This window comes from Dendrobates tinctorius, unplaced genomic scaffold (assembly GCF_039654945.1).
Source record: "Dendrobates tinctorius isolate UK_male_01 unplaced genomic scaffold, ASM3965494v1 ptg000046l, whole genome shotgun sequence".
In the NCBI taxonomy this organism is placed as follows: Eukaryota; Metazoa; Chordata; class Amphibia; order Anura; family Dendrobatidae; genus Dendrobates; species Dendrobates tinctorius.
In genome coordinates, this window is record NW_027361714.1 from 34,123,867 (window position 1) to 34,145,199 (window position 21,333).

The 21,333-nt window shown below is 45.4% G+C and overlaps 1 protein-coding gene across 13 annotated transcripts in view; it reads right to left on the reverse strand.

The window, feature by feature from the left end:
* EPB41L2 (erythrocyte membrane protein band 4.1 like 2) overlaps positions 1 to 21,333 on the reverse strand; it is a 178,060-nt gene that overhangs the window by 84,086 nt on the left and 72,641 nt on the right. For all 13 annotated transcript variants that reach the window (XM_073575800.1, XM_073575799.1, XM_073575801.1 and 10 more), the window contains exon 3: positions 20,273 to 20,464. In XM_073575800.1, coding sequence (XP_073431901.1) covers positions 20,273 to 20,464 — 192 coding nt within the window. The remainder of the gene's footprint in view (positions 1 to 20,272; positions 20,465 to 21,333) is intronic.

A 21,333-nucleotide genomic window follows, 5' to 3' on the forward strand; every position in this document is an offset into this window, starting at 1 on the left:
GTTCCACAACGGTTCTGGGAAAACATTCTATGGAGAGATAGAAGAAAAGTGGAACTTTTAGGCCGTGTGCACACACTGCAGATTTGGTGCGTTTTTTTTTCTTGGCAGATTTCCTAGCAAAATTTGAAGCGATCCTGATGCTAGCAAAGTGAATGAGAAACTTGACATATATGACATATATGATAATGCACACATTGAGTATTTCTGACTTGCACATTTGGTGCAGAAAATAATCTGCAGCATGTCAATTCTATGCGTTTTTGACAGCGTTTTTCACCATTGACTTCACACAAATCGGGCGAAAACGCAGGGCAAATATGCACCAAATACGAGCATTTTCGCAGCTGCGTTTTTCCTGCCAGGAGATTCAGAAACGTTGCAGAAATTTCTGCATCCATGTACTCAACATGTGCACAAAGCCACATGAAGAAATGCACTCCAGGCTTGGAGGGAAAAGAACCCTGCCCACCCAAACTCATGTGAAGCATGGTGGAAGGAGCATCCAGGCTTGTTTAGCTAATAGATGCCCTACAACCATTTAGGGAAAAATAAATTCAGGAGGTATATGAAAACATTTCACAGGAGAGTGCAAGAGCAAGAGACCATGACCTCAAGCTAAAAAGATGTTGGAGGATACAAAACATTGGAGATTATGGCTGCTAAAAGGAGTATATACACATTATTAAATGTAATGATTCACTCCTTTTCCCCCTCTAAACTGTATATGTGCATTTAAAGTGTAGTTATCAGTTTGTAAACTTTTCATATATGATAAGCACTACATAGTGTTTCTGATTGGTAGTCTGGGTCTTGAGATCACTTCCAATTGATCAAGATACAGCTCTGAAGTGCAGAGCACGGCATGTGCTGAGCGCACAGAGTGGTGTACAGGTTCAATTAGCAGGTCACTCTCAGAGCAGTGTACAGATGCCAAAAATGTCCTGTATAACCATCAGGGTGTTATTAGTCTAGTTAGACTGTGTTTGTGACTTTGATAACAGACCACATTGTAAATACATGAACTACACAGTTTCAGGTCCTTTAACCAATTTTGGTCACAAGCCTTTTACCTGATAATTTGGCACTGTGCCTTTTAAGGCCACCAGTTGCCCTAGTAACATAGTGGACCTAGTAATCACCCTATAATGGGTAAACCATGCTTTTTGTTTGTACTGCGGCTATGCAAATAAAACTTTTCCAAACTCAAAATCTACTGAATGACATGTGGCCATACCGCTTTCTACAAGTACACTGTGTGTCCGATTAGGCGAGTGAGTATTTTAAGCACATCATCATTTTCAGCTTATTTCCCAACTCCACGCTGTATAAAAACATGAATACTTATTGGATGAAGCAGATCAGGTGATTGTGTTTGTGTAATGAGGGAAGGTGAGGTCTAAGGATAACAACACCCTTTATCAAGTTGTGAAGAATTCTTAGGCAGCTTGATTTCCTCAATCAAAAGGAGTAAGAAAAAAAAAAAAAAGTTATCCGACTCTGAAAAGACAAAAATTGCTAAAAATTATTACAGAGGGATGCAAATTGCTACAATATTGGGATGTGATCACAGAACCATCAAAAGTTTTACTGCAAAAATTCAACAGGGTTGCAAAATGACAATATTCAAACGTGAAGCAACCAGGAACCCCTAATCCTCCAGTGGTGTCATTCTAGAAGTGCAACCTCCCTGGAGAGCCCAGAAGTACAAGGGTTCAGTGCTCAGAGACATGGCCGAGGCAAGAACGGCTGAAACCTAACCACCACTGAATGAGACACAGAAGTTGAAACATGAAGCGTGGGCCTAAAAATATCCAAAAAACAATTCTTCAAAAGGTTTTATGGACTTATGAGAGGAGAGTGACTCTTGGAGGACAGGCTGGATGGGTCCATAAATCAGCAACGGGCAACGATCTTCACTCTGATGATTACCAAGTACCTAGTCTTCTATTCAGGATAGATCGAGGATTCCTGTAAGACCTCTCCCCCATGCCAAGATGCTGAACAGATGAAAGACAAAATATGGAACAACCACCTCCCACACAGCACTAGCAAAAATGAAAGGAGATCCCCACTGAACCCTAGAAAAACCATCTTAAGCCAATAAATACTGTCTCCCAAGTTTTCCTACATGAAACCTTGTTATTTGTGGTATGCAATATTTCGCCCAGAAATAACCAAAGAAATCCCAAATTAAATGCTAGTCTGCCCTTCTGAACAGACTCCATGAGTCAGCGTCACTACAGTGAGACATTGCTGTCCTTTCTGTGTAGGCCTTCTTCACACTAAAGCTATTGTGCGGCTTTAGCTGACAATGAGAAAAAGACCACAATGGAACAAAACAGTGCATTCCACTTTGGTGACTGAGGTAGGGTGTACACAAATTCCACCATGTCTATGGAATGTATTGGAAGCGGTAGGTTAAAAAGAAAAAATGAAATGACTGCACCACTAAATAGTGCACGCAATGCTGAAACTGCAAGACGACATTTATCTCTTTCTCTGATCACCGAGAACTAATAACTGAGCGGCTTTTTTTTAAAACAGTTTTTCAACAGAACGGTCCCCTCTATGCTTAGTAGATTTTAAAAAGAAAGATCAGTGGGGGTGTGATAGAATCATCCTTTATATTACTCAATAAACAACGAAGAAACAGAAAGCCGGTACTGTAAGTCTCCAAAATATTTTCTCAGCTACATATCAACAGGTGTGTGCTGAACACTACGACCCACTGGGGTTTTCTTGTCTAGCAAGTCGCTCGTTTCTATACCTGCAGGATGTACAGATAACATGCGCCACGTGGACAGTGGAAAAAAGAAAGACGATACTGAAGGTTTCTAATATTGGGTTTAATGTCCAGCGGCCATACTGGTCACCGATAAACGCGTGAGAAGATGTGTGGTGCACTGCTACATGGAAGGCTACCATGAGCCAGGTACTCGTACACAGGAGCTTTGTGCTGCAGCCAGACTCACAACCACACACAGGATAGTGAGGAGGAGCGACATGGCTGAAAACAGAGACAAACATATGGATTTTTCATTTGCGCATTTTCTGCGCTTAATGTTCACCTAAAGAATAATCGTCATTTGAATTTTTATATCTGCAATGATGAATAGTACATGTGAAAATAAGAATTATTATAACTAGTGATGAGCGAACGTGCTGGTATAAGGAGTTATCCGAGCATGCTTGTGTGCCAACATAGTCTTCAATGTGCTCGAATGATGTTCCGAGTCCCCGCGCCTGCATGTCTCATGGCTGTCAGCCGCAACACATCCAGGGATTGCCTAACATTCAGCATGCCGCACACCTCCTCTTAGCTTGCTAGCCAGGTAGGATTATTATACAGGCCAAGTCTCCTATAGGGCAGTATAAGTAGTTTACAGGGAAACAATCACTCAAATTCATGCTACCTAAACTAAAACAGTTTGAAGGACCAGCCGAGGACCATAAGCAGAGACGAGACTGCAACAGCCCGCGGGCACCTACTCCCCACACAGCTCCAGCTGATCGACAGGTCTCTCCTCATGTACACATATAGGAGACACTTGTTAATCAACTAGAGCAGTGTGGGGAGAAGCCAGGGGGTACGTCAGACAAGACATGTTTATACCTACGGTCCCGGGCTGGCATACTTTGTTGCAATTGTGCATTCATGTTGCACAAGGCTTGGGCAGATTGAACTGTTCCGTTTAGGCCTCATACAGATGTCCGTGTTGTATGTACATGTTCTAATGGGGTTTTTCACAGATACAAAATGTACCCATTATAGTCTATGGTGCCACTCACATGTCCTTGTTTTTTCCGGTATCACAGATGAAAGAAGCCAACACAAGTCTATGGGTCTGTGAAAAGCACATACAGCACATGGACGGAACTCGTGTGCTATCCTTGTGCGGTCCATATTTAAGACAGTAAATGATAGGAGAATGTACTCCTTTATACATCCATTAAAAACACTGATGAAACACTGTTGGTAACAAATTTCAGCTGTCACCCTGCTGCAACAGCCACGATCAGTGTAAGCACCATTAGTGGTCAACTTTCCCTATAGATCCCACTTTCAAAAGTGACAGCAGTATCTAGAAGAACTCTGGAAAGGGGCTTCCTTGAAAAAATTATTGAAAAATACTTTGCCACTAAAAGCTCTGCTTTATGTAAAAAGGGAAGCAAACAAAAAGGTGACGTTTGGCATCACTGACAACTAAGAATGTAGGCCAACAATTTACATTGTTTACTATGTGTGGCCCTTTTACCCGGCAGAGTTACAGACCCCTGTGTTAGATGGTTATATTCTTTAAATACAAAGTGGCTGAAATAAAATGAAGAAGGAAGGAAAAAAAACATCTTGCAATTAGTAATCTATTTTCTAAAAACCGTGCAGAGGGAAGCTATTTCCTTAGGGTGTGCGACAAATGGTCTTGAACCGCAAGCAGCGATGAATCCAGTGTCAGCTTGCATATGCATCAATTGCTCAGACGTGCCTAAATAAAATGTAGCCATGCAAGGCGGTCTTCCTGCTGCATTAAAATATTCATTTTGGAGATGTGCACGCAAAACATGCAGCGGGAGAAGAGAACACCCTAGGAAGTCTTTAGGTCATTAATAGCCCATTGTCCCGCATGTAATCAGATTGCACAATTGGCTCTTTCCAGGTGGGTGAACAGCATAGAGAGCACTTGAAAGGGATTTAGAAATATAGGTCAGCGACAGTCTCGCTGACAGGCACTCGGATTTTTCTTTCTCATCAGGTTATGAAACACTCTTGCACTGCCAGCTAGAAATGACATTTCAATACATCCTGCAAGAAGTTGGAGTGATCACAGGTGGAGTCAATTACCGGCGATGTGTGACACGGAAAGACACTTAGCATTGGAGGAGAATGTGCTGCTAATTTCCCATAACAGGAAGGACGGCATAGTGCCAAGCTTGGATGGCACCCACCATTACACACTGCACAGAATACTCGCATGCTCCTTATACTGCATTATTGGTCATCAGCAATTCATTTTGGAGGGCTAAAAGTTATTGTGTATTTAGTCAGCTTAACCCCTTCACCCCCAAGGGTGGTTTGCACCTTCATGACCGGGCCAATTTTTACAATTCTGGCCACTGTCCCTTTATGAGGTAATAACTCTGAAACGCTTCCATGGATCCCGGTGATTCTGACACTGTTTTCTCGTGACATATTGTACTTCATGTTAGTGGTAAAATTTCATTCATATAACTTGCGTTTATTTGTGAAAAAAATGGAAATTTGGCGAAAATTTTGAAAATTTTGCAATTTTACAATTTTGAATTTTTATGCCCTTAAATCACAGAGATACGGCACACAAAAAACTTGATAAGTAACATTTCCCACATGTTTACATCAGAACAATTTTGGAACCAAAATTTTTTTTTGTTAGGAAGTTATAAGGGTTAAAAATTGACCAGCGATTTCTCATTTTTGCAACATCATTTTATTTTTACAGACCACATCACATTTGAAGCCACTTTGAGGGGTCTATATGATAGAAAATACCCAAAAGCGACACCATTCTAAAAACTGCACCCCTTATGGTGCTCAAAACTACATTCAAGAAGTTTATTAACCCTTTAGGTGCGTCACAGGAATTTTTTGAATATTTTAAAAAAAATGAACATCTAACTTTTTTTCACAAAAAAAATACTTCAGGTTCAATTTTTTTTATTTTACCAAGGGTAACAGGAGAAATTGGACTGCAAAAGTTATTGTGCAATTTGTCCTGAGTACGCTGATACCTGATATGTGGGGGGGGAACCACGGTTTCGGCGCATGGCAGAGCTCAGAAGGGAAGGAGCGCCGTTTGACTTTTTCAATGCAAAATTGGCTGGAATTCAGATCGGACGCCATGTCACGTTTGGAGAGCCCCTGATGTACCTAAACAGTGGAAATCCCCCACAAGTGACCCCATATTGGAAACTAGACCCCCCCAAGGAACTTATCTAGATATGTGGTGAGAACTTTGAACCCACAAGGGCTTCACAGAAGTTTATAACGTACAGCGGTACAATTAAAAAAAAATCATTTTTTCCACAAAAATGATCTTTTCACCCCCAATTTTTATTTTCCCAAGGGTAACAGGACCCTAAAAGTTATTGTGCAATTTGTCCTGAGTACGCTGATACCCCACATGTGGGGTAAACCACTATTTGGGCGCATGGCAGAGCTCGGAAGGGAAGCAGCGCCATTTGATGTTTTCGGCTGGAATTGAGATCGGACACCATGTCGCGATTGGAAAACCCCTGATGTACCAAAACAGTGGAAACCCCCCACAAATGACACCATTTTGGAAACTAGACCCCCTAAGGAACTTATCTAGATATGTGGTGAGCACTTTGAACCCCCCCCAGTGCTTCACAGAAGTTTATAACGCCCGGGCGTGAAAATAAAAAATTCGTATTTTTTCCCATAAACATGATCTTTTAGTCACCAATTTTTTTATTTTCCCAAGAGTACCAGGAGAAATTGGACCCCAAAAGTTGTTGTCCGATTTGTCCTGAGTACGCAGACACCCCATATGTGGGAGAAAACTACTGTATGGACACACGTCGGGGCTCGGAAGGGAAGTAGTGACGTTTTGAAATGCAGACTTTGATGGAATAGTCTGCGGGTGTCATGTTGCCTTTGGAGAGCCCCTAATGTACCTAAACAGTGGAAACCCCCACAAGTGTCCCCATTTTGGACATTAGACCCCCCACGGAACTTATCTAGATGTGTGGTGAGCACTTTAAGCCCCCAAGTGCTTCACAGAATTTTATAACACCCGGGCGTGAAAATAAAAAAAATCATTTTTTTCCACAAAAATGATATTTTTGCCCCCAATTTTTTATTTTCCTAAGGGTAACAGGAGAAATTGGACCCCAAAAGTTGTTTTACAATTTGTCCTGAGTAGGCTGATACCCTACATGTGGGGGTAAAACACTGTTTGGGCGCATGGCAGAGCTTGGAAGGGAAGGAGCACCATTTGACTTTTTCAACTCAGAATTGGCTGGAATTGAGATCAGACGCCATGTTGTATTTGGAGAGCACCTGATGTGCCCAAACAGTGGAAACCCCCAATTCTATCTCCAACCCTAACCCCAACACACCCCTAACCCTAATCTCAGCTCTAACCCTAGCCCTAACCCTAATGGGAAAATGGAAATAAATACATTTTCTTTTAATTTTATTATTTTTTCCTAACTAAGGGGGTGATAACGGGGGGTTTGAGTTACTATTTATAGCTGGTTTTTATGTTTGGCAGCTGTCATACGCTAAAAGACGCTTTTTATTGTAAAAATAGTTTTTGCATCACCACATATTGAGAGCTATAATTTTTCCGTATTTTGACCCACCGAGTCATGTGAGGTCTTATTTTTTGCGGGACGAGTTGACGATTTTATTGGTACCATTTTCGGGCACGTGACTTTTTTGATTGCTTTTTATTCCGATTTTTGGGACATAGAATGAACAAAAACCAGCGTTTCATGAATTTCTTTTGGGGGGTGCGTTTACACCGTTCCGCGTGCGGTAAAATTGATAAAGCGGTTTTATTCTTCGGGTCAGTACGGTTACAGCGATGCCTCATTTAGGTCTTTTTTTATGTTTTGTCGGTTTTATGCAATGAAAACTATTTTATATAAAAAATAATTATTTTTGCATCGCTTTATTCTGCGAGCTATAACTTTTTTATTTTTTCGCTGATGATGCTGTATGGCAGCTCGTTTTTTGCGGGACAAGACGACGTTTTCAGCGGTACCATGGATATTTATATGCGTCTTTTTGATTGCGCGTTATTGCACTTTGTTTGGCGGTATGATAAATCATTTTTTGCTTCGTTTTTTATTTTTATTTTATAAGGGGTTCACTAAAGGGGTTAATTATTGGGACAGTTTTATAGGGCAGGTCGTTACGGACGCGGCGATACCTAATATGTGTACTTCTATTGTTTTTTTATTTATTTCCAAAAAATGGATTAAGGCTGAGTGCAGACAAACTTTTTGGCACAGCTGTTTTTTTTTTCATTGCTTTTAATGGTACTGTACATCACAATGCAGATATGCAACGTTTCTGCGCGGTAAAATCCGCTGAAAATCTGCATCGTGTGCATACAGCCTTATTGGGGGAATATTTTTTTTTTCTAATTTATTTGGCGATTTTTTTATTTTAACACTTTTTTTTTTTTTATTACATAGTCCCAGGTGGGACATCACTGTCCTGTGACAGATCGCTGATCTGTCACATCACAGTTCACTGTGACAGATCGCTGATCTGTCACAGGCACTGCTGCAGACTTCCTCATGCCTGCGCTTTGCAGGCACTGAGGAAGTCAGCTCCCTGCAGGCCCCCGACGCCATCTTAGATTCGGGGGCCTGCAGGGAAGGAGCCCCCCGCAGCAGCGCTACACATTGCGTCCGCAAAATTTTGGCGTCCGCTGATTCGAGTGGACGGACAATGAAACGTTTGTCTGCACGGATCCGCTTTTTTACACTGAGCATGCCTGGAAGAATTCGCTTGCCAGAAATATAACCCCAAATCCCGTTCTGGCGGCATAAAAAAAAATTCATTCTCTCTCTCTCTCCTTATCCAGGCTGCGGTTCCTTTAAATTTCTGATTTCAGTGGATCCGTCAAAGCAACGGTCCGGTGGCATACGTTGGTGTCACAACGGAAACGGATCCGTCTTTTGCATTTTTTCACAGATTGCAACTGACCAAAAAAACGGAAGTGTGAAAGAGGCCTAAGGAATATCTCCAAAAGTAGATTTTATAGGGATACACCTCAATTTAGACATTCCTATGGATATGCTGTAAATGACCATTTTCATCTCTGGACCCAGAGCTAGGTGGTTAATGGATAGCATAAGGGCCACAAATAAAGAGTGGCTTTTTCCACTCACTTCTAGAAGAGTTAGAGAAGCCATGGCTTGTGGAAAGATGGTAGCTAAACACTCACTCTGCTGCAATGATATGTACAGTGGGGAAAAAAGTATTTAGTCAGCCACCAATTGTGCAAGGACTTAAAAGGATGAGAGAGGCCTGTAATTGACATCATAGGTAGAACACAACTAGGAGAGTCAAAAGGAGAAAATAAATCCAGAAAATCACCTTGTCTGATTTGGCAAGATTTATTTTGCAAATTATGGTAAACTGCTGGAGATGTAGGACAGCAAAAAATGATACATATAATTGTTATTTCTAATAACCAGCCTCCATTTATCCACCAAGTCATTGGAGGAAACAGAAGATGAATATGTCCTCAATGACTCTAATAATAATAATAATAATAATAATAATAATAATAATAATAATCTTTATTTATATAGCGCCAACATATTCCGCAGCGCTTTACAGTTTAACAGTTTCAAAACACAAGTCATAAGTAACAACGCTAACAATACAATAATTAAAGCAAAATAAGACGAAATAAGACGACCCTGCTCGTGAGAGCGTACAATCTACAATGAGGTGAGGGAGATACAGAGTACAGGTGTGTATTTACAATGGTGTATTTACAATGAAGGTCCAGCCATCTTGCGGGAGTGAGGCCTCTAATAAGGCCTCTTTCACACTTCAGTCTTTTGACGTCAGTTCCAACCCGTCAAAGTGTTAAAAAATGGATCCGTTGCAGAGTGCCAAAAAACTGATGCATCGGATCCATTTTTTGGATGGATCCGTCGCAGCAGCCAGTGTATGAAATAGATCAAGAGAGATCGAGAAAGATCGAGAGAGATCGAGAGAGAGCGCGCGAGAGAGAGAGCGCGAGAGCAAGCTTTTGGGGAATTAACTTTAATGAATGGAAATTCTTCCAGGCATGCTCAGTTTAAAAAAGCGGAATCTGTCGCCGGATTCCATCATTTGATGGATTGCAACGGATCCGCCGTCCATAGGCTTCCATTCTAGCCAACGGTGGACTGCAATAGATCCGTCGCAATCCATCTTTTCAACGCAGACAAAAAAACGTTACAAAGTCCGTCTACTCCAGACAGCGGACGCTGAAAATCCGATGGATCCGTCAAATAATGGATGCAACGGACGACCATCTGTCGCAATCCGCCACTAATGCAAATCTATGAGGAAAAACATGGATTTTTGTGAGTACTCACCGTAAAATCCTTTTCTCCGAGACGCTCATTGGGGGACACAGAGACTGTGGGTGTGTGCTACTGCCGTCTGGAGGCTGACACTAGGCATACAAAAAACAAGTTAGCTCCTCCACCGCATACACCCTCGCCCCTATAGCGGGCGGAAACCAGTTTAGTGCAAAAGCAGTAGGAGGACATACAAAAATTAGCCTTAATGCCATAAATCATATGTCTGAAAAAAGGGATCACCCTGTCTTAAACAAGAAAATATGTTAAATAATAAGTATGAGCCAACCGGCTATCAGGGTGGGTGCTGTGTCCCCCAATGAGCGTCTCGGAGAAAAGGATTTTACGGTGAGTACTCACAAAAATCCATGTTTCTCCTTCGTCTCATTGGGGGACACAGAGACTGTGGGACGTCCTAAAGCAGTCCCTGGGTGGGATAACACTCACCGATCCAAGCCGCATGCTTTCCTGTTTAAAGGTGTGCCACTGCTGCTTGGAGAATTTTTCTGCCCAGGCTCGCATCTGACGAAGCCTGAGTATGCACACTGTAATGTTTACAAAAAGTGTGCCGGTTGGCCCAGGTTGCTGCCTTGCATACCTGTTCTGCCGAAGCCTGGTGCCGAAGCGCCCACGAGGCGCCCACTGCCCGAGTAGAGTGCGCCCTTACTCCAGCCGGAACTGGCGTGCCTCTAATACGGTAAGCCTCCTGAATGGTTAGACGAATCCATCTGGCTATGGTTGACCGTGAGGCTGCGAGGCCCTTCCTGCGCCCTTCGGGGATCACAAACAACGAATCCGTCTGGCGGAAAGGTGCTGTCCTCGACACGTATCTCCTGAGAGCTCTTACCAGATCCAATGTGTGGAGCGCCTTTTCCACCCTGTGAACTGGCGCTGGACAGAAAGAAGGCAGCACAATGTCCTCATTAATATGGAACGAGGACACCACCTTTGGTAAAAAAGGTGGCGGAGGCCTAAGGACTACCTTGTCCTTAAAAAAGGTCAGGAAAGGGGCTCTACAAGATAACGCTCCCAACTCCGATACTCGCCTAATGGATGTTATGGCTACCAGCAACACAACCTTTCTGGATAGATATGCCAATGAAACATCCTGTAGTGGCTCAAACGGAGCCTCCTGTAGTACAGACAGGACCAGATTAAGATCCCAGGCCTCCAATGGTGCTCTGAAGGGAGGTACTAAATGAACGACCCCCTGCAGGAACGTTTTGACCTGCAAATTGGTAGCGATCTTTCGGTGAAACAGGACCGACAGGGCCGATATCTGTCTTCTAAGGGAACTTGGCGCCAAACCTGCGTCTAGGCCAGACTGAAGGAAAGCCAGTATGTTGGGCACAGAGAAGGACAATGGCGGAACCCCGTGTTCCCGACACCACTGGAAGAAAACCTTCCAAGTGCTATAATAGATCCTTGCCGAGGCTGGCTTTCGGGCCCTTACCATTGTCGCGACTACCTCGCGCCCAAACCCCGCCTGGGTCAGCACCCAAGATTCAATGGCCACGCCGTCAAACGCAGGGCCCCTAAGTTCGGGTGGCAGATCGGCCCCTGGGACAGTAAATCTGGTCGTTCCGGTAGCCGCCATGGTACGTCTGCGATGAGCTGTACCAGATCCGCGTACCATGCCCGTCGGGGCCAATCCGGGGCCAGGAGAATTGCCGGAACCCCCTCTGTCTTGATCTTCCTGATAACCCTGGGGAGAAGTGGCAGCGGCGGGAACAAGTATGGGAGCCGAAACTGGTTCCAGGGTATCACCAATGCGTCCGCTGCGACTGCTTGCGGATCCTGAGACCGGGCGACAAACACGCCCACTTTGGCGTTCTTCCTGGAGGCCATCAAGTCCACGTCTGGTGTTCCCCAGCGCTGGCAAATCTGCTGGAACACCTCGGGATGTAGTGACCACTCCCCGGCCGTGATGTCCTGGCGGCTTAGGAAATCCGCTGCCCAATTCTCGACGCCTGGAATGTAAACTGCTGAGATCATCGAGTGGCTCCTCTCGGCCCAGCGGAGCACATGTCCCACCTCGCGCATGGTTGCCCTGCTGCGTGTGCCCCCCTGGTGATTCACGTACGCCACTGCTGTGGCGTTGTCCGACTGAATCCGAATCGGGTATCCTGCTAGCACGTGTTGGAACTGCTGCAAGGCCAACCGTATTGCTCGAATCTCCAACAGATTGATAGGGAGACGAGCTTCCTGAGGCGACCACTGCCCCTGTGCCGTGTGGTGGCGGAAGATTGCCCCCCAACCGGAGAGACTCGCATCGGTCGTGATCACTAACCAATGATCCGGAGGAAAGGGCTTTCCCTGCAGAAGCAACCGATCGCGTGTCCACCATTGAAGAGTCTGTCGGACCTGAGAGGACAACCTGCACGGGTGATCGAGTGAGAACGGGCTCCTGTCCCAAGCCGCTAACAGGGCATGCTGCAGGGGGCGGAGATGAAACTGAGCAAACGGGATTGCTTCCATCGCTGCCACCATCCTGCCCAGGACCCCCATCCCGAATCGGATAGTATGGAGGCCTGGCTGTTGAAGTCTTCGAGCTCCCTGTCGGAGTGCCCGAGCCTTGTCCTGAGGGAGAATTACCAATCCCTGGGAGGTATCGAATATCATCCCTAGGAAAACAATCCTCTGGGCCGGCGTGAGGAATGATTTCTTCCTGTTGATCATCCATCCTAGACGAGACAAGGTATCTAGTGTGATGGTGACACTCTCCTCGCACGCTGGACGGGACGGGCCCTTTACCAGAAGGTCGTCCAGGTATGGCAACACCACAATGCCCCGGGAATGAAGAGTGGCCATGGCGACCGCCATCACCTTCGTGAATATTCTGGGGGCCGTGGCCAAACCGAAAGGCAGCGCCACAAACTGGAAGTGCCGTCCCTCGACCGCAAACCGTAGGAATCTCTGATGCGGGGGAAAAATAGGGATGTGTAAATAAGCATCCTGAACATCGATTGAGGCCAGGTATTCTCCCTTCTCCATGGAGGATATAACCGACCGGAGGGACTCCATGCGAAAATGCCTGACCCTGATGAACCTGTTTAGTAGCTTTAGGTCCAGAACCGACCTTACCGCTCCATCCTTTTTGGGCACTGCGAACAGGTGGGAATAAAACCCTTGGGTTCTTTCGCTCCTTGGCACCGGAACGATGACCCCTTTGTGCTGCAGCACTTCGATGGCCCCCCGTAATGCCTCTGCCCGAGACCTTGACTTGGGAAGCCGGGAGGGAAAAAATCGTGTTGGCGGACGTTTTATAAACTCTATCTTGTACCCGGAAGATATCAGCTCCGTCACCCATGCGTCGCGTGCCACCGCAGCCCATATGTGACAGAACCGGCGCAGACGACCGCCAATCCTGCTGTCCTCGGGTACCGCACTTCTCGAGTCATTTTGTAGAGGGCCTCTGGGACCTGGCCCCCCTTGATCTGGGCGGACGCCCTCGCATCCTACCCAGCGGGTTGGTCCTGTAGGTGACCTGACGCTCTTTGTCATGGTTATAGCGCGCAGGCACGGAGGTACTGGCCGTTGCCGTCCACGCGGGGGCGCGAAATGCCCGAAAACGCGCCTGAGGCTGACGAAATGGCATCCGTGTTTTCTGTTGTGGGAGAAAACTACTTTTACCCCCTGTTGCGTCCGAAATGAGTCTATCCAATTCTTCCCCAAATAGTCGGATACCCTGAAAGGGCAGGGAAGTCAAGGATTTTTTATACACCGAATCAGCCCGCCACAGTCTTAACCACAAGGCTCTCCTAATGGCGATTGCGTTTGCTGCTGCAAGTGCTGCGCTATTAGCTGCATCCAAGGATGCATTAATTAGATAGTCACCCGCCATTGCGATCTGACTTGTTATCTCGGCCACCTCTGCTGGCAACTCCCTATCTTGCAGGATCTCATTTAAAGAGTCCGACCAGGACATCATGGCTTTGGCTACCCATGTTGCCGCAAAGGAAGGGAAGAGCGCTGATCCTGATGCTTCGTACACCGAGCGCGCTAATCCCTCTATGAGCCGATCCGTGGGGTCCTTGATGGCCGAACCACTAGGCACCGATAACAGGGATCTTGAGGCCAGGCGGGATACCGGGGGATCCACCGCCGGAGACTCTGCCCATTTTTTACAGAGCTCTGGCGCAAATGGATATCTTGATCCTAGCGTCTTCTGTCCCGAAAAACGCTTGTCTGGCTGTTCCCGGTGCCGCTGCACTATATCCTCGAACTCAGGATGAGTGCTGAACACTCTCCGCGGCTTCCGGGCCTTTTTAAAAGACACCTTATGCCCTGCGGTTAGGGTGACATCATCAATACCCAGAGTCTGGTTGACAGCCTCAATGAGACTGTCCACCGTCTCCCGGCACCCTGGGGTGTCCAGGTCCAAGGATTCTTCCACATCCTCTACTGAGCTCTGCTCGCTCCCTGAAAGGGGTGACGGCGAGCGTGATGCCACACTCGCAGATGCTGAAGCACCGGAGGGGCCTGACGACACAGTATGGGTTCTCTTCCTATGTGCCTGCCTAGAGAGAGTGCGGCCCCTGCAGGCCGGCGGCTCATGTGAGGAGGCAGAACCCTCCCAACCAGGCGAGCCGTCATCTCTACCCCTATTCGGGGCCTGAAGGGTCTCAATTGCCTTTGTTAATGATACCATAGACCGAGAGAGGGATACCGCCCACTCTGGGGGTTCCGGACCCCTGGGCTCTGCTGCGGGGGAGGGCTCCTGGGCGCGTTCGGTGTCACAGGTTTCACATAATTTACTGGTCTGCGCTCGTGGGAATCTAACCCCACAGGAAACGCATGCGGCATAGAAGGATGTGTGCGTTTTACCTTTTCCAGACATACTGCTGGAAAAGGCCAGAAAAATAAATAGATTCATATATATATATATATATATATATATACATACATACACACACACATACATATACATACACATATATATATATATATATATATATATATATATATATATATATATATATATACACATACACACACATACATACATATATATATATATATATATACATACATACATACACACACACATACATACACATATATATATATATATATATATATATATATATATATATACACATACACATACACACACACATACATACATACATATATATATATATATATATATATATATACACATACACACACACATACATACATATATATATATATATATATATATATATATATTTTTTTTTTTTTTAAGGAGGGCGAATGCGGAGGAGAGGGGAGCCGTATATGCCCTAGCGTGGCCTTCAGGCCGGGGTCACACTTACCCCTCTGTAAGTCCTTTCCCGGCTCCTGCCGTGGGAGGCCCCTCCAGCTGCGTTGGTGGCGGTCTCCGGGGACTGCCGCGCTTTGTGCGGTAAGCTGCGCTTCCTGCGGCCTACCCCGGACTGCCGACTCCATTTTATCCGGCGCCCGCCCTGCCAGGAGGGGGAAGGCGCCGGAAGTGACACCGACGGACGCCGCGCTGAGGGCGGGACTTCCGCCCGCGGACCAGGCCGGAGCCGCGGTCTAAATTACGATACCCCCCGCCCCGGATCCTGTAAGGCCGAAGCCGCGGGCTAAATTAATGGTGCTACCCACCTGGGGTCCAAACGCCGGGCCCCAGCGACGTCCTCTCCTCCACCTCCTGTGCAGCCACTGCCCGCTCTGCCCCAGGTATTGGGGGTTTGGGGGGGGTTTTGGGGGGGGGGTGACCTCTGCGCCCAGGGCCCTCCGCACCTGCTTGTCTCCTTCTTGGACAGCACCGCCGTCAAGCGTTGGTGGAGCAGTGGGGGCGCACAGACTAGTCTTGTGCCCGTGTGCAAGCCCATGGTTTCCATACCTAGGGGTGGATAGGGCTAAGTCTGGCATAGTGTCCCACGTCGCGGGAGAGGAGACGTGGAGGGACTCTCGCACGTAGTCGCCCGTTGCTGGTTTGGGGAAATCGGATCCTTTCTATAGGATGCGTTGCCCCTTCTCGTCTTCAAAAAACAACAAACACGAAAAATAGATGTCTGGGGAAAAGTCCCAGAGGTGTCCCTCGGTGCGGGAAAGGATACGCGGAGCGATGCTCAACGCGTGCTCGCCCGTTGATGGTTTGGGGAGATCGGACCCTTTCTATAGGATCCGTCGCCCCTATCTCCTCTTCATAGTGAGAACCGAAAAAAGAAACCTAGTCTGGAGAAACCAGACTGCGTGTGCCTCCAAAGACACTAAGCAAAAAACTGGTTTCCGCCCGCTATAGGGGTGAGGGTGTATGCGGTGGAGGAGGAGCTAACTTGTTTTTTGTATGCCTAGTGTCAGCCTCCAGACGGCAGTAACACACACCCACAGTCTCTGTGTCCCCCAATGAGACGAAGGAGAAAAACGGATTCCACCAAAAAAAACGACGGATCCGTTTTTTTCAAAAAAGGGCGGATGTTGACTGACTTCAAAAGACTGAAGTGTGAAAGAGGCCTAACTTGGCCTTACCAGGGAGCCTTGTGGTGTACCCTAGTCCTATCCTTCAGTGCACTTGGCTACCTCCTAGGTATCCATCTCTCACACAAAAAGTCTCAAGACGAGCTAAAGTACATTAGAGATAAAGTACACGGATACGAATACATTAGAAGTACAGTAGGGGCATATTCCAGCCACATCAGTAATCTCTTGCCACAGGACAGGAGCTCTGAGAACCACTTCTTACCAGACAGCATCTGTGCCTATTCTTTCAATTAGAAGTGTGTGGCAACATTACCATTACGGTGTGACAAACATGTGATGTGGTGCCAAACAGGTGCATCAAGAGAGGAGTCAGGGATGCCAATAGGTAGGAGGTGGTTCTCAGGCCTCCTGTCCAGCAGTCACAAACTACAGACGTGGCCAATGGACAAGGTCCTGGGTTGCAATTCACACCCACTTTTATTACTAGCCTCCCAGTTAGTTGCAGGAAACTGCTGTACACAGGTGTTGATTCTGCTGACTCTCAGAAAGGAGGAGGTGAATGCTTCCAAGACCATTATTTGTAATGTAGAACTTAAAAGGGTATTCCCATCTTCAAGATCCAGTCCCAATATGTAGTAGGTGTAATATCAGTAATATTAACAAATACCTACAATTATAAATGTACTAGCTGAAGAGCCGGCGCTGCCCGGGCAGAGTAACTAACTGTGGTTAGTTATAACAGATTATAATTATCCTCCATCCCATAGTCCCGTGCCCATATACCCATAACACAGATCCTCCATCCCATAGTCCCGTGCCCATATACCCATCATACATATCCACCATCCCATAGGCCCTTGCCCATATACCCATCATACATATCCACCATCCCATAGGCCCTTGCCCATATACCCATCATACATATCCTCCATCCCATAGTCGAGTGCCCATATACCCATCATACATATCCTCCATCCCATAGTAGAGTGTCCATATACCCATCACACATCCTCCATCCCATAGTCCCATGCCCATATACCCATCATACACATCCTCCATCCCATAGTTCCGTGCCCATATACCCATCATACATATCCGCCATCCCATAGTCCCGTGCCCATATACCTGTCATACATATCCTCCATCCCATAGTCCAGTGCCCATATACCCATCACACATCCTCCATCCCATAGTCCTGTGCCCATATACCCATCATACATATCCGCCATCCCATAGTCCAGTGCCCATATACCCATCACACATCCTCCATCCCATAGTCCCGTGCCCATATACCCATCACACATCCTCCATCCCATAGTCAACCATTATGACATCATAATTAGCAGCGGGGCTTGCAACATATGATGAATCAGCGTCGCCATGGCAACCATTGTGACATCATAATGAGGGGCGGGGCTTGACATACTTTTTCCCCATTATGTAGATAGGGGCAAAACTGTTCGGTGAATTGGAATGCGCGGGGTTAAAATTTCGCCTCACAACATAGCCTATGACGCTCTCGGGGTCCAGACGTGTGACTGTGCCAAATTTTGTGGCTGTAGCTGCGACGGTGCGGATGCCAATCCCGGACATACACACTGCCTATATTTCCTCAGGTGCACGACATTGCAATAGCTTAGGTAGCCATGGTTACGACCACTCATGACAGTTAGGTAGTTGCTAGTGATTGTAACCATGGATACCAAAGCTACTGGAATGCCTGCATATGAGGAGAAACAAAGGGAATATCCATTTAAGCACTGCATGGAAAAGCGCTAAAACTAGATGTCAAAATTATTGTATCAATTAGATCAGCACTCCTCCCATCCTCAGCACTGATTGATGGCTACTTTGAACGCTAAAGGGGCCAGAGACTGTGTGTGTCCTTCCCCTAATAAATGGATAGATAAATGTAGATTTTTGGAGCTCTGCTGCCTGAAGAGCCTGCGTGTTACTGCCCCTTTGCCCGAATTCCTGCTCCCAGCTCATTGTGTCCCCGTCTTGTTCATCCTCCCTTTTCTCCAGAATACAAGTCCTTGAGAATAAAACCATAACCTTCAATTACAGATAGAGCTTGACAGCAATGCAATGCCAGAAACATGACACTACAATTGTGACAATGGCAATTCCCCACAAGGTACAGAATTTGATGAAAATCCTTTGTATGTTATTTAAAAGCAGAGCTGGAAAAAAAATAAATAAAAAAAACGCCTGTCACCTATATGCCCAATCCAAGTAATGTAATCTTACCCCTTCGCTGTACAGATTGTGGTCACACCTATATGAGTAAATAAAGGGGGTTGGCTGCACTGCCAACGCAGTCCTGAGGATTGTGTGCGACTGAGAAAATATGGATCATTTCCATGCAGAAAATGCGGCTATAAAATGTGTGTCTGCTATTTCAAAATACGCAGGAGACCCCTTACAGCATCTAGATTTGCAGCCGCCATCTTACTGTCACTACTGAGGGTTGTCCCGTTACTTATCTATGGATCTTGCCGGTCTCTCTGCACTCCCTCTCAGTGATTGACAGATACACCAAGCGGCACATTGAAGAATCCAGCAAACCCAGAAACATTAGCCTGAGAATAAATACATCTCTAAATAGTTTTTGTGCCATATAGTAAGTAGTCGGCCATCAAGGCTACATTCCCACATTGAGCTTCTGATGTTGCAGATTTTCTGCACCTATTGAGTACATTAGCTGACTTGAGTTTTTTCACTACTTTTTTTTGCATTTGCCGTATTTTTTGATGCTGCACTTTGTTTCTCGCCGATGTGTCATTTCGTAAACTAAGCAGCCTTATTTTTTATACCTCTTGGTATTTGGTTTGGACAAAACTTTATTGATAAAAGCATGTGTGGATGCTATGCATTATTGATAGGTTTCTACTGTGGAAACGCACTAAAATAGCATATGCGTCTTTTTGTTACCTGCGGATTTACTATGGGAACAATTTGCACATAAAGCTCAGCGTACCCACAAGAGAAACGGACATGTCGCAGATTTGAAACACGCACCACGAGTCAGCTAACACAAAATAAAATAAGGGAAAAATAAGTACAGTGGGCATGAGATTTCTACAAATCCCATCAACTTTGCGAAAACTATGAAGAAGCTGCAAAAAGACGCAACGCCAAAAACTCATCGTGGGCCCCCAGCCTAAAAAGGGTTTACATGAAAATTCTATACATGGACAGGTAACAAGTCTGATCACAGAGCTACCACCATTCACTAGAAAGATGGGCTCAGTAAATCTTACTGCACGACTACAGGAGAACTGTGAACCGAGCGACTGTCACGCATGTGTCATGGAACAGATGGAGTCCGATGAGTGAACCACTTGGCTGTTTTTGGCAGCCTTTAAATGGAGGGGCAGGGGCACGCCTGACATTTAAGGATATCCTCAATGCAGTGTGGACTATTTTGAGGGTTGGGGACTTTAGGTATCATTTTTGATGGGAGATATGCAAATAAGAGGACCTTCTTTCTGTAACTGACATGACAACGCTCCTTGGCATTATGCTGCTCTGTCTTCTGCACATGTTTCGGAACCTCAATTTCAGTGACAAGTATGTGACAATATGGGGTAAACTAGCGCAACATGTCATGCCCAACTTCGTATTGGAAGGTCCCTTTAATCACAATATAGCTGATAACATGCAGTCCACCTACATGCAAGTTTGCGCTCATTGAGGCCATGAGTGATACAATAATAATGGCACAGGTTATCTCAGGACCAACCTCTATGTCACAGCTGTATTCCGTTTGATCCAACAACATCACTTTGCATGGCACAGTTTTCACTTTTTTAGGGGATTTTGATGGAATGTCCTTCTTGATCTCAGCTGGAAGCTTCGGCTTAATTTCTTTTTCAGCTTCACGTTTGTCATCGACTTCTTGTGCTTCTACCTCTTTGTTCTCCTCCATAGAAACCTTCAAGCAAAAGAAATAAACTAAGATGGTGGTGATAACAGAACACTGTGCATAGAAGTTAATTATGAACATTCAATCTTCGAGTACGCTCCAAAAACAACATAAAACACTGCTAAATCCTTGAAAGAGTGATATTATGCATTTCTTTGTGAAAACGACTTTCTGCTCATGGTCAGGCTTTTTTTTTAAAAAAAAAAAAAAAGTAACCTGACCATTCTTCAGGTGTTCCTCACTCTGAAAACGCTCTGTATGTTACAGCAGACATCAACGGGACGAAGAGCCAAAAGTTATCCAGCCGCCTTTTTGAGTGTTTTACTAGTGTTTTTCTTTGAATAACCTCTAGCTGATTAAGCATTGTTCAACTGGGTTAAAAGAATGTCAGGAAAATAGCAGAAAGAAAAAAAAAAAAAACATATGCGAAAATAACAAAAAAAAAAAAAAAATTGGTTAAAAAGACACTTATTACAAGGTATCTCAACAATTTGAGCCTGTTGGCGATTTTGAATGGACCAGGAGTGATACTTTCATACCCGATTTGCAGCCCTCCATAAGGTCCAAAAAGTATTTGATACATTTGTGTTTGCATAGAAAATCTCTGATGGCACTAAATTCACAAAAAAAAAAAAAATCTTGCTGGCTATACTTGAATGCATTTTTCAATATTCGCCTTGGATTGGCCCAATTTTCATCAGACCTAGTTACACACATCTTAGTTATTTCATCTCAACCATGAAACTTTGTTTAATGTACATATCCATCTTAAAGGCAATCAGCAGAACCCACCCTTGTAAGTCCTAAAACGATGAATAAAATGATACCTCGATATCTGTGATCCGATGACTTATTCCAGAGAAAGACACTTTTTTTAA